Consider the following 13,795-nt stretch of genomic DNA (forward strand, 5'->3'; position numbering starts at 1 on the left):
CATAACTGCATCTTCACTTCGGAAACGATTTTTTCGATGGGCATCACTCTTTCGCGTTAGAAACCAGCTGTTTGTGATTCACTTTTTAACCTTTTGTGTCCTTTCGATTCCACGACCGTGCGCAATACGTACTTGCTGTATCAGGAAGGCTGAAGTAGGGATTATCCTTGTTCGATTGGTGGGCCGGATTGGGCTGCTGTTGCTGGTTCGCACGAGATCGCGTCTGTGTTGCGGTTTGGGATCCTTACTAAAAGACCGCAGGACAGCGAGTGACGTCCGGTGCTCAATTTATGAACCTATACCCAAGCCGATATCGGGGCCCTTCCGATTCGCGATCGCCGTGCCGTGCCCTGCTGGGAATGGTGCGCGCGCAGCTCGCGACTCCTCCCGAGGTTGCACCCGAGGATTCGGTGCGGATTCGGCACACTGTGCGCGGACGCCCTTCCAATGCACCGTCCGAGGCGGGAGATCATATGATCGGTGAGAACAGGTTCATGCCTGGCGCTTCTTTGTTTGTTGTTTGGGAACTTGTCTGGATACCTGCTTGCTGAAGGACAAACAAACAAGAAGTATTGGGGAAGGTTTTTTTTAAAATTTCTTCGAAATGGCGCTTGTCAAAGTTCAAACAAACGGGAGACGGAAATGGAAAAGAAGTGATTGTACATTAAGTTAAACAGTAGAGAAAATAAAATGAAAAATAATTTGACTGCCCCTCGTTCAACAAAATTGCGTCATAATGTTTATTGACTTTTTAAAAACATTTAAATTTTGAAAGCCAAACAATCTTCCTAGCAGCTCCCTGTACAAGATGCCTATAAAATACGATATTAAAATACTATTTCCACTGGACGCATCCATCCCATTTTGCGCCACATGCACAACCGCCCCTGGTTACGCCGCTTCCCACGAAAACCGGTATCCCGCGCGCGCGTGCATCGTTGAGAGATGATGCGGTACCGTACCGGTGCGAAAATAGTTACGCCTGCCCTTGATCTACAGCGGCCACACGGACACCCTGCCACGGGGTGGCAGCCGATCGTCACTGTGCAATGTCGTTTGGCGGTAGTTCAACGTTTGACCAAGAACGACTTGCCGAACAACGGAACCACGGGCGCGCACAAACACACACACATACATGCACTTGCTGTGCCAATTTTAATGCCATACGATCGATCGATGCGAATGCAGCGCAGCGAAGGGCACAGCGGAGTGCATCCGTCCTGACCGTGCACCAACGGCAGCATCGTCTGCGAAGGGAAATGGGTGGGAAAATTTGAGCTATTTACGGATCCGCCAAGCGATCGAGAGTGCAAGTGATCTTCGTCGAGGCGGTGTGCGGGAAAAGATGGCTCTAAGCGTGTCGCTGGGTCAATGATTTCTTCCGATTTTCGACATGCATTTCGAGTGTTTCGGTTGGATTCTGTTGTGCGCTAGCTTTGGTTTTACGGCGACACTTCATTATTAAATACGACATTGTAGAATGGCGCCGCACATGCATAATTGGAAAGGAGCAGGTTCGAACGTAAAAATGTATAACCGGTCAGCATGAACTAACAACAGTAATAAAATTTTACTAGCAAAAGGTTTAAACGAAACAGAAAATATAAGAAGTAACATTTTTAAGGGCATATTTGTTTGAGCTAACATCATCCTACCAATGTGTTCAATTCAGGGAAACAATTCTGGGAAACACGCTGAGTAGTTGAAGTTCCAATGAACAAAATATATTGTTTTGAAATGTCACGATATTCCCTAGAATGAGTAGGCCTTTCTCCAGGGAAAGTTACTGTGACCGATCAACTCAAGAATCAAGAATCTAACAAAATATTAACCTGAAATATGTCACTTAGTAGATGCGGTAGAGTAGATTATATATTTTGTTTTATTTTTTTTTATATATATTATATATTTATTAAGGAATAATATATATTTTTGTATTATTCCTTAAAACGAGAGTGTTGTTTAAGTTTTTTTTCAAAGTAGAGTAGCTCAATTACTTTTATCAATATTTAATCGATGACGCAACTGCGTCAGTTGTACATAGTTGAGCAAGTATTTTTATATGCTTTACGATAGCAGATTTTTAAATAACTATGCAGATATTGGTTATATCACAATTTATCTATTTGAACTTTTGAAATTCGGTTGTTTTAGCTTGTCAACCTCTTTCACACTTCCCTTAGACAGACACGTGGTACACCGCGGAAGAAAATACACGCAGATACTTCGATTCAAATGAGGGACGTCATAAATCAAACTGTCTTCTTGCTTCAGAACGCTAACATCAACCTTTGTTGCAAAGCTGCCATTTGGAGTTACTTCCTACGGAAAGGATATAACAGGTGAATGCGGATTGATTTCTAACCAACAGTTAAGCAGACAGCTTGCCGTTTTCCGTGTTACGGTTGTCCGGAGTTCAAATTCAACCGCTTGCTTGCATGGAAATGCATCGCAAGGTGTTGCCAAACGCGTTTCGTGCTAATGCACTTATAATGCATTAAATCGTTTTATCGGCGTGTAGACACCACAGGGAGTGGATTATTAGATTCGGGATCATATTTTCAAGGTGCGGTGACCAGGTGGCTTCATTCCAGTGTAAGCTGATAAGTAGGCTTGCTACCGGTGGCGGTTTGGCAAAAACAGGTTCCAAACGTACCTGATTTGAGCCATGATGAGGATGAGAAGGAGATTGATCTGTTTCAAAAAGATAAGAAGGTAGGAAATGAAGTTGTTTTACGTCCAAAAAAGTTTCCTTTCTCTTGATCATTTGTGGATTTCTTGCTTTCCAGGGACTCGCACGTATTCCCCCCGAGGGGATTTCAATCCAGGGCGAACTTCCTGCGCCTGACATCTTGAGATGAGTCAGTGCGATAATTAATCAACGATCTTGCCGTCAAACGGTTTATGAAAATCCCCAACATACTGTTTCATTTTGAGGGGTTTTAATGATGTGCCACCGGCCAGCGACGTCGGACGGATGACGCAACGCTATCACTTTTAACCATAGTACGCGTGAGGAATAAAATATCTATCCCGCAAAAGGCCCTACAGTGAGTCACTTATCTCTGGCCAATCAACGCAACGAGGGAACGTTGTCGCAGGGAATTTTAATAGTGTATCTAAAATCACTCGTGCCCTTTTCCCAAACACTTTGTTCCTTGAATCGTCATACGTGAATCATGTTGGCCCCCTTGATGCAGAACTTCTTGTTTCGGGAGGTGTGTTATTTGGTAGGTGTTTTCAAAATATTTAAAACGCATCACGCCCGATACTCATCAGTATGTTGCCTATTTTTTTATGCAAACTAGTTACAGGAACATATGCTGAACATTGTGTTCCGCGATCGAACCACGCTTCGTGGTCGTAAACTTCACTGTGTCAACGCATGGCACTTATGCGACCTTTATCGGCGTAGAGCGTGCAATTTTTCCGCGCAAGCGGGTCTATGTTCCACCGCACAGGTGAAAAACAACCGGTTTACATTGTACATGCTTGGAGGCGTGCACATTCCCACCCTTTTTCGATAAGATGCGATTTGTAGAGACAAATGTTAATTTAATTACACTTTTCCCGTGTCGGCATGTTCGATGGTTCGGTCTTATCGTACCGTGGGGTGCTAATAGCTTACTAATTCCCCATCCTGTTGACAGCAGTGTCCATCGTTCCACTTGGTGCCAATGCTTTTATTAAGGGGCTCGTGTCGTGCCGTCGTCCCTTATTCTCCATCAATGTCCGCACTGGAAAGAGGAAAAAACGGATTTGTTACACTATCATTGTTTACATGGTTCTACTGGCGGGATGGTTCCCGAAATCGTTGCGGCCGCAGCAACGTACCTTCCAGTGTAAACTCGTCCACCCCGCACTGCGTGACGTGCCCCCGCACACCAGCCACTAACGCTGGTAAAGCCGGTTGTAAAACCGGGAAGCCTCCGACAACTGGAGAACCCAATGTACACACCGTGTACCGAGGCCCGACACCACTTGTGTGTCAACTATTTAAGTGTCGCCGGTCGTTGCAATTGCAGTTCAATCGTGCACTAGCCTCCAGCGGGGGCACTTGTTCTACTCAACTAACGGCATCACTACCTTAGGTCGGGACCCTCCTCCCAAGCGTACCCAAACACCGGCAATTCCCGAGACGCACGATCAACAACAAACGGTGTGACAGGTTCGCGCCAGGCGCCAACTGCTGACAAGTTTACAAACAAGTGCGCCTTCCGTGCTGGTGCCAGTGCGTCTGAGTGCAAGTGACGCGTTATCAGCGACTGTGTTCCCTCTACCTTCCACAGACCACAGGAAGGCGGTTCCTTCGTTCCATCAGCCGGTAAGTGAGCAGCGTGTGTACACGCGTGGAGACGAGAATTTCCCAGCGTCACACAACACGCTGGTGACGCCTACTCGATATGGTCGGTGGGGTTTATGAATGAACCACGGTACCATGTGTAGACGGGTGCCGCTGTAAAATCGCGTGCCGCTTCGATGCATCAGGACGATCACCACTGCGAAGACGGACTTCCCGTTGTTGGAAGCGTTCCGAAAATGGGCCCTGCATCGTTTATACTATTTGTGAGTGTGTGTTTCAAACGGACAAAAATTAAACTGGACCATATGGAGCCGTTGATCGTTACGCAATGGCTCAGTGTACAACCCGGCCGATATTGCGGCACGCCGGGTAGATGAAGTTTGCACCACAGCAACACCCGGCCAGCGTGAACCTTTCGCGGGCCATTGTTCATCAAAGTCGGTCAGATTGGATTATGACGACCGTGGAGTCTTGCCGTTGCTGCCACGGCAATGATGATGGAGCCTATGATCATCGATTAGTCTCGCGTCGTCTTGGCCACATGGTGGGTACAGCTGGCCGCATTCGATTACCGTCCGCACCCTGAGGAAAGTGTCCCTACGTGCCAATGGGCCACTGCACGTGTATTACTTCATCCTGGCGGGTGAACGTCGTGGAGTTCAAGATCCTCCCTGCCCGCATCGGTGAACCGCGGCGCAAACCTTGAGAGGTTGCGGCTTTTGGATTGCGCGAATTTGAATTCTTTCGACCACCGGCTATTCACGCACTTTCGGTTGCTGGCGTGCGCTGGCATAGTGTGGTGGCTCAGGGTGATGGGTTTGCGATTCTTGCTTGGAAGGCGTAAGTAAACGCTCTACCAGCATGACCCGTCGGATCTGTTTGCGTAGCGACCCGACGGCGTTTGGGGAGGGATTAATTTAATTGAACAAAACCCCCCGCTCAAAACGGTGAGTACGTTCCCTTGCGTGCATGGTGGCATGGTTTCTTGGTGGAAATTTTTCTTTCCGTTTCGGCATTACCGTTTTGGCGGCGCTGGTTTCGGGTACGACGGCAGCAGCGCAGAAAAGTTCTTCTCCACACCGTTCTATTCCGGCGGACCGTTGCACGATTTGAATGGTAAAACTAGTTTAATATCGATTGTGTGCACGTGCCGGTAGTGATATTTTCAGATCTTTAGAAGAGAAAAAATGTTTTCCAATTTTTCGGATTCGTTGGTGGAAGTGAACAAATAGGCATAATCAGTGCAGTTTGAGATTTAGTGTTAATTTTAGTTTCAAAACTAGTGCCAAGTGGGAAACATAATTTTTAAAACAGTGGTGTGTGTTTTGTAACAAGATAATTTATAACCGAAAAGTGAATCAGTCCATGCAACTGATACAAAATTTATCTGCGGATTATCTTTTATAAATAATAATCAGCTATACTGTAAGCTATTACTGTCTAACCTAATAAAAATCGATCTGTCTGGCATTAAAACTGTGGAACCCTATTAGCATTGTTGATCAAACGGTGGATAGGCTGTTGGTTTAAATGGTTCCGTTGACCTTCTAGTAACGAAAGTGTCTATTTTGTCACTCGTTCAATATTTCAAAGCATAGTCTAGTAATTCAAAATGAACACTTTTAGATTTATTATCAGTTTCGCTTTATATTCTTGATGTCCCAATGGTTGTTTTTTAAACGATCAAATCGGTAATTCTTTAGGCCTAGTTTATTTTTTTTAAATTTAAATGTGAATTTTCTTGTCCCTGCAAACTTTAAAATGCACTACTGAGAGGAAAACAAGTAGGAATGTTTCAATTCTAAAAAAATGGTGAACGCGTACAATAAAGCACTATGGTTTTCTAGTTTACCTTTTTGTGCTATCGGATTAAAGCAATTAGAATCGTTCGTTGAACTTTCGATTTGATTTTCCGTTTCTTTTTGCTTAAGAATTCATTCTCTTCGGTTGAAAAGTCGTTGTACAGAAGAAATAGTTATGTTTATTTTATGTAAATGGAAAATAAGAATTTTAAATTCTATTCCATTTGATTGTCGTTCATGCTTTGCTGCCACCAACACGTTTTTTCTGTTGCTTGATAATCTTTTTTTCTCCTACGATCCGACATAGACAGACACTGGTTGTCTCGTTCATTTCTGTCCGGCGTCTTTAGACTTACAAATGTTTCTCATATCTTCCAAGTGTATTGATGCACGGCGAAGTGTTCAGTTCAGGCAGCTCAAGATAAGCTTTGATGAAGAAAGCAAAGTCCTTGAACTTGGACGAACCAGATGTATGCAATGGAACCGCGGTACGGCGCTGTGCTTTACCATGGCAAGGTCGAACGACCTCCAGCTGGCGTAGAATGGCTAGCTGCAAATCAAACAGAATGGCTAACCATTGTACCAGAAAAAAGAGGCCATTGGCGCGGTCCAGTTCGCACGGAACCCGCAGCTCACGGCGTGCGCCTCTTGCCTCTGGTGGCTTGGGTTTCTTGAGACCCGCACATGAGTAATGTTGATTTTTGCAACCGACAGCGGGGTATGGAAAGATTAAGCTTCTAGTTCTCATTACCGGTAATTCTGCTCGCCAGCACCGTGCTGGTTGCTTTTTCGGATAGAGATCGTCTCAAACGGTTGTGGTAGAACGTGGCGGTGTGTGAGAAGCCGTGCTCTATTGTTCTAATTATTGTCGCAATGTTTCACTTTACAGAGATGCATCTGTTTCACTGGCAAGGGCAGCTGGTTCTGCTCAACTTCCTGATGTTTATGTCCTGGCGACCATGTCGAGGTAAGTTGCTTGCGCTTCGTTAATGAAGATAATCGAGATCGCTTAGTGCTTTAATTTTTGTTTTATTTTAAAGGCCTTAATGTGCCCAACTATGCATCAAGCTTTCGCGCCAATCCAACCAGAAGGACGGAATCGTTCGCCGGTCGCCGGGAACCGGTCTACTACGATGACGACTACGAAGCAGCCGCTACCCGTGCCGCCTCGCAGGAAGTGCGCCGTGGGAAGCTGTCCGCTATTTCGAACCCTGACTTTTACTTTCCTCCCGATCCCGAGGCGGATCTGGCCGAGGCTAACATTCCGGTGCCGGTCATCGAGAAGCAAAAGTCTCGTCAAGCACCGGCTGGCGGGGCGGGTTTCTCCTACAACCCGAAGGACAAAAACGGACCATCGCACTGGTATCGAGTAGATGCACGTTGCGGTGGCCGCTACCAGAGTCCGATCCTGCTCAACACCAGCAGCGCTCAGCTGGTGAGCCGCAAGCGCCCGCTCCGACTCGACGGACAGACCAACCTACCGGATACGATCCTGCTGCAGAACGATGGTCACTCGGCAAAGTTTACCTACAACTGGCGCATCGGCGCCGATCGGCCGGTGCTGCGCGGAGGCCCACTAAAGACGAAGTACCTTTTCGATCAGTTCCACTTCCACTGGGGCTCGAACAGCTCGATCGGTTCGGAACACGTCTACGACTACCAGCGCTACCCGATGGAGATTCATCTGGTGTTCTACAACGGACTGTACGACTCGTTCCAGCAGGCACGGGAACAGGTGGACGGCATCGCAGTGGTGGGTCTGTTCTACGAGATCTATCAGCATTCGGTCGACGAGCCGCTGAACACTTGGACACGCTTTCTGCGCAACGTGATCGAGCCGAACAGTGAGTTTACGATTCCGTTTATCGACACCTTCCCGCTGTACGAGGTGATCGGGGATGTCGAGTGGCCGTTCTTTTCGTACGAGGGTAGCCTAACGACGCCGCCGTGTCTTGAGACGGTCACGTGGATCGTTGCCGCCAAGCCGCTGCTGGTGACGGAGAAGGAAATGCGCCAATTCCGCCGGTTGGAGTCACCGAGTGGTCCGATGGTGAACAACTTCCGGCCCGTGCAGAAACTTAACCATCGACGCGTTTTCTTGTACTAGATGCCGGAAGTACGCTACAACAGAAGGACCTCAACTGAGGATGTCATGTCGAGAGTCCACCTGTATTGATTGACTGATCATTGTTGTTCAATTATTTTTAAGACACACCAAAGGAACATTATATTAGTCTTAAGTACATTTTAAACCATCACTTTGCCAATCCCAGCGAGTGAAGTATTAAGTTTTTATGTCAATAAATATATTTTAAACCAGTATTAAAATGGCAACCATTGAATATATGCATTTATTTTTACTAATAAGGATTCACTATTTTGCTAATATTATCAATTAAAACGATTTTTAAGATATGAATTGTTAGCTACGAAGCGTGTCAACTAGCTCAAATACGGAAGATAATGGCAGTTCTTCTTTGACTTTACTTTTTCGTTTTAGTCGTCAAGACCTGTCAAAAGTTTACTTCATTTGGTTTTCCAGTTTTTTCTTGATCTTCATCTTCAGACTCAGATTAATCTGTTTCATTGTAGTATAATTGTTTCTTGTTGTAGGAAAGTTTGCTTTTCATGGAAAGGTCAACTTCCTTGGGTTCTATGTAATCTAATTTTTGTATGGAATTTTTTGCTCAGAACCAACTCCTTGGGAGTTGTTATGGCTCTCGTTAGAATATTTTGCAACATGTGGTTTGCCGGTTGAAGTATTTGTTTTTAAAATACTTACATTCTGTTCCGTGGATTTGAGCTTGTAAAGGTAGGCGTAGATATATCTACTTAATTGGATTGCAATGCGTACGGTAATTTACGAATTGCTTTTTATTTTTAAATGTTTTAAATGAATGATTACAATGTTATAACGAAGTTCAATCAGACGCGAGCATCCAGAGTTCGTAAGCGGGAGGCAGCTCGGGGCAACAAAGTAGCACGTGTGTTATGGCGGGTGTGATGTTAAACAACTAAAAAATCTGTTCTCCCACAGCCAAGGGGTGATAATTTCTTACTTGACTACGTGAGGGCCGTGGTTTGGAAAGAGTAAGAAAACGGGGTTTCAAAGAACAACAACAGATATCTGTTACCCCTTTGTACTACGATTGTTGTTAATGTGTCACTCGGTAACATGCATGTTTGCAATAATCTGTTTTGTCTTATGAAAAGGTTTAATACGATCAACTATATGAACCACTCAAACAATTTTACATAACAAACTGGACTTTTAAAAAACTCTTAGAGGTGTTACATGTACGTTTAATGAAAATGAAGAGATAAAATTAGAGTACCGGATGGCAGCTATCGATGATATAGCACGATATCGCAAATTCCTTATCGATGTGCTGTGTTAAAACGTGTGCATTTTAATCTGTAAAGTATGGTAGTTTTCAAAAGGGGCCTAAACACTATGTTTAAAACGCGGTACGAACAAATCAATTTCCGTCATCACGCCAATTTGCGCCATCTAGCGTAAATGGAGCATTTAGTAGGAAAAAAAAGCTACATACAAACCTGTCTTTTGCTCATATAAAAATGATGTGCTCATCGCACAGCATGTACTATTCGGTGGCGAAAAAGTGCAGCGCGAGCCAGTTTTAACCGGGAGTTTTAGAAGCGTGTCGAATCGTTTACCCGACAAAGGGTTGTTTTTTTTACATCAGCTCTTAACTTTTTTGTCTCTCTCCAATGGGTCAATTGCGATTCACTGGGACATGCCAATGTCTGATGCTTTTAGCGGTCCTTCCGCTGGCCGTGGTAAATGGTGAGTAAAATGAGTCGATCGAGTGTTTTTGCTGCGGAATAAGAGTAAGAATTGTGTGATAATGTATGTCAATTTCGGGGTAACCTTTGTCCGTTGGTAGCCGACTTTTCCTACGACGATCCGGATCGCTGGGCCGAGACCGACCCGGACTGCGGTGGATCCCGCCAGAGTCCCATCGATATCCAGCTGCAGTCGACGAAGCCTGCGTTGGGTGGTGAAGCAGCCCTCCAGCTCGATGGAGGCGCCCGGAAGCCGGTATCGATTACCGTGACGAACAACGGGCACACGGCGCAGTACACGTTCGACTGGAGCAAGGACAGCGAGCGACCCCGCCTCACCGGCGGACCGCTCGGCCAGGATCCGTACGTGTTCGAGCAGCTGCACTTCCACTGGGGCGCCGAGAACGATCGCGGCTCGGAGCACACGTTCAACGGCTTGAAGTTCCCGCTGGAGGCCCACTTCGTGTTCTTCAAGCAGGAGTACGGCTCGTTCGAGCAGGCCGTCAACCAGCCGGACGGGTTGGCCGTGCTGGGCGCCCTGTACGTAGTCGGCGGGATAAAGATTAAGCCGGGGGCGAAGTGGGCGCGCCCATTGCCGAAGGTGCGCGAGGCGGGCAGCTCGATCACGCTCGAGGGCCGGGAGCTGTTCAGCCTGGACTCGGTGGCGGGCGCCGAGTGGGACCGGTACTACTCCTACCCGGGCAGCCTTACCACGCCACCGTGCGCCGAAAGTGTCACCTGGCTCGTACGGGAAACCCCGGCCCTGGTGGCCCAAAAGGATCTGGACCTTCTGCGCGCCCTCCTCGACTCCGACGGGAAGCCGCTGGTCGACAACTTCCGACCGGTTCAGCCTCTCAACGACCGCACGGTGGTACGCTATGGGTTCTAGGGCGTTCTCCTCCGTCACGAAGCCACCCTTTCCCTCCCACTCCCTGCCCGAAAACCTCGTTTGGTGCGAATTGGAATTCCTCAGCGCTGGAACTGGTGCAGCGTGCACGATTGCGGATGTTAATGCGGCCAGAAGGGGAAACTGGTTATGCCCGACCTAACCGACACCCAACGAACAAACGGGTCACACACGAGTATGAGAGCGAGAGGGTTGAGGTATAGCCGGGAGGGTGGGGGCTTTCATTTCACGGTCAACTATTAATCAAAACCATTTTCGGACTCCATATGATGTGGGTGCGGGACAAGGCGTGGTAGAGAAAAAAAAGTCAATGGACCAGCGGCTCCACGAAGGGTTTCCAGTGGTTAAATATATTTTGCATGCTTAATCTGCTTGCGTTCACGGTGCTTTCTTTCTAATTGCGACAATTCCCAGGCCACATGAATGAAACTTTCCGATTGCTAAGGAAACGATCAACGGATAGCTGGGTCGGCTAGGACAAAGTTATGTGTTGGAATGCTAATCAAATCTATCGGTTGCATAGAAGAACCAGAAGATAACTGCTAATTGCTCTCTAGGTATACGACTACGTTTGCTTTAGATGAAATCAGATAAGAGAGAGATGCCAATCAACGAACTTATTAGATTTGATTAGAGAAACTATTTTTGAAGTATGTTCCTCACGATTTTGTACTCCAGTTTCCCTTTTTTGTTCTTCGACAATTCGTTCTCAGAGGGGTAGATCTAAATCATATCCGGAAGTCTTTGAGGTCCCCCAGAACTTTGGCGATCAGCAAATGAACTTTCGTTAGGTAATAATTAAAGTTCATTCGCTAAGAGTTTGAAAATAACAGTGAGATTAAAAAGGTACCTTTTATCCTATTATTTGTTCCGATATTCTGGGTATTCCTAGTTTGACTTACACTGTGATGGTATCCTCTTAGACCTAGCATCAACACATACAAAGCATATGGAAGGCAATTTTAATACGAACCGAAAGTGAAAAACTTTCAAAAACAATCAAAACATGTTCTTGGTGGTGACCTTAGTGGCTTGTTAATGCTTTTAATTAAGGTGTATTCACAACAGATTGGCCACTGAGTTTTTCAGTGACCACTCCCATATTACCAAGGTCGGTCTATTTTTTTTAGTTCCCCATTATTTTCTCCAGATGGGGGATCACTTTCGTCAGGTTCCACTTTCCCAAAGCGACCACGTGTTTGCCCGTGTCAGCATTAACTTCCTCCAGCTGGCAACTGTAGCTTGTGTACTTCTTGCCCAAAATGTGCTCACCACGGAAGACAGCGTTGCCAAAGCTCCGATGGCGAGTGGCCGCAGCAACCGTCGCGCTAAAGCGCTAGAGAAAGAATAACAGGGGTGGTCGAGCGTAAACAAACGCGGTGGCAGAGCAAATGGAGAAAAAAGCAAACTCATATAAAATAGCTCACAGGGCACCGACGGGGTCGAAAGGGAGGGTCGCTAAGAACGCTCTTTAAAAACAGGCTTCCGGAGGTCGACAGCAGTCAGAATTTGTGCAGCTCTCGGGCAGTGTGGGACCGGGCCGCCAAGCTACAGGACACAGGCCGCGCGCGAATAGGGCCGTCGGGAACCCGGATCTCGGGAAATAGGGCAGTGGTGGCGAGATTTCCTTTCTTCGGAATTCTAGTGCGCAGAGGCGTGGCAGTCGCCTGGTGGACAGCTTGAAGTTCTAAGTGATACGTTCTTAGCCTGAGGTGGGTGTTAGAGGTTTCGAGCGCGCAGTAGGTTTAACTCTGCATATGGTGTTCGCGATTCCCAGGGTGTAGTGTTCTGGTGTTGATTGGAAGCAAAACAAGACCCGACAATGAGTGCGCTTTGTATGTCGCTGCTTTTGGCCTGCCAACCGGTTGTTTTTGGAGCAGGTAACCCCGATTTGCTTGTAAATAGTGGCGATGGTGCTGAGATGCGTTTTCTCCCCTCATTCCAGTCACCTCCCCGGACTCCTTCGAATTTTGGGGTCGTAAGACGCATCCACATCCGAACGACATCGACTACGAACCTGCGTACGGCGAGAAGACACGCGCCTCGAGCGGGGCACCACAGTGGAGCCACTCGATCAACGATGCCGTTGGACCTCCGAACTGGAGTATCGTTGCGCCTGCCTGCGCTGGACTGTACCAGAGCCCTATCAACATCGTGCGCGAGAGCACACTGTTCGTAAAGAAGAAGGTCCCGCTCGATCTGCAGGGATTGCGTAACATTCCCCGCTCGATACTGGTCGAAAACGAGGGCTACTCGGTGAAGTTCACTCCACGCTGGAACGGTCGCACGCGCCCCGTGCTGCGCGGTGGCCCACTGAAGACACCGTACGTGTTCGAGCAGCTACACTTTCACTGGGGTCCAACGAATGACGAAGGCTCGGAGCACACGCTCGATGGCAAGCAGTTTCCCCTCGAGGTGCATCTCGTGTTCTACAACGGGCTGTATGGTTCGTTCGACGAGGCGAAGGGTGAGGTGGACGGGCTGGCGGTGCTAGGGTTCGTCTACGCGGACGCTCCGAACTCGGCCGGATACCTGCTGAATCGCTGGACGCAGTTTTTACCGCTCGTGCGGAAACCGAAGGCAGAGTTCGAGCTGCCCTACAGCAAGTCGTTCTCGCTGCACAGCGTCATCGGTGACATGGGCTGGCCGTACTACTCGTACGAGGGCAGCCTGACGACGCCACCGTGCCTCGAGACGGTCACGTGGATCGTGTCGGCCAAGCGCCTGGCCGTTACGCAACGCGAAATGAGTATGCTCCGGACACTGCTCGGCTTCGATGGTGCACCGATATTACAAAATTATCGTCCCGTGCAGCCCGTGAACAATCGACGTGTTTTTCGCTACTAGCAGCATGGTTCCGGTGCATCCGGCCCGCATCGAAACAGCGATTCGCACGATGTGCATCAGGTGAACTTCGCGTTGTCTGCCGATTATATGCACAATCGGTTTGACAAGCCGCTGGTCAAGCAAGCTAAC

At 47.5% G+C, this 13,795-nt stretch overlaps 3 protein-coding genes across 3 annotated transcripts; all 3 read left to right on the forward strand.

Moving 5' to 3' along the window:
* The first annotated feature begins 6,996 nt into the window (after positions 1-6,996).
* On the forward strand, positions 6,997-8,212 carry LOC131288191 (carbonic anhydrase 13-like). Its single transcript, XM_058317304.1, has 2 exons — positions 6,997-7,072; positions 7,146-8,212. Exons 1-2 carry the CDS (start codon positions 6,997-6,999, stop codon positions 8,210-8,212), a joined length of 1,143 nt encoding a protein of 380 aa, XP_058173287.1.
* A 1,651-nt stretch (positions 8,213-9,863) lies between these two features.
* LOC131284603 (carbonic anhydrase 1-like) lies at positions 9,864-10,801 on the forward strand. The gene is made up of 2 exons (XM_058313466.1): positions 9,864-9,906; positions 10,014-10,801. Exons 1-2 carry the CDS (start codon positions 9,864-9,866, stop codon positions 10,799-10,801), a joined length of 831 nt encoding a protein of 276 aa, XP_058169449.1.
* Positions 10,802-12,641: 1,840 nt separating this feature from the next.
* On the forward strand, positions 12,642-13,666 carry LOC131288275 (carbonic anhydrase 7-like). Its single transcript, XM_058317394.1, has 2 exons — positions 12,642-12,699; positions 12,741-13,666. The coding sequence occupies exons 1-2, from the start codon at positions 12,642-12,644 to the stop codon at positions 13,664-13,666; spliced, it is 984 nt and encodes a 327-aa protein (XP_058173377.1).
* Positions 13,667-13,795: the final 129 nt, after the last annotated feature.

This window comes from Anopheles ziemanni, chromosome 3 (genome assembly GCF_943734765.1).
Source record: "Anopheles ziemanni chromosome 3, idAnoZiCoDA_A2_x.2, whole genome shotgun sequence".
Lineage (NCBI taxonomy): Eukaryota > Metazoa > Arthropoda > Insecta > Diptera > Culicidae > Anopheles > Anopheles ziemanni.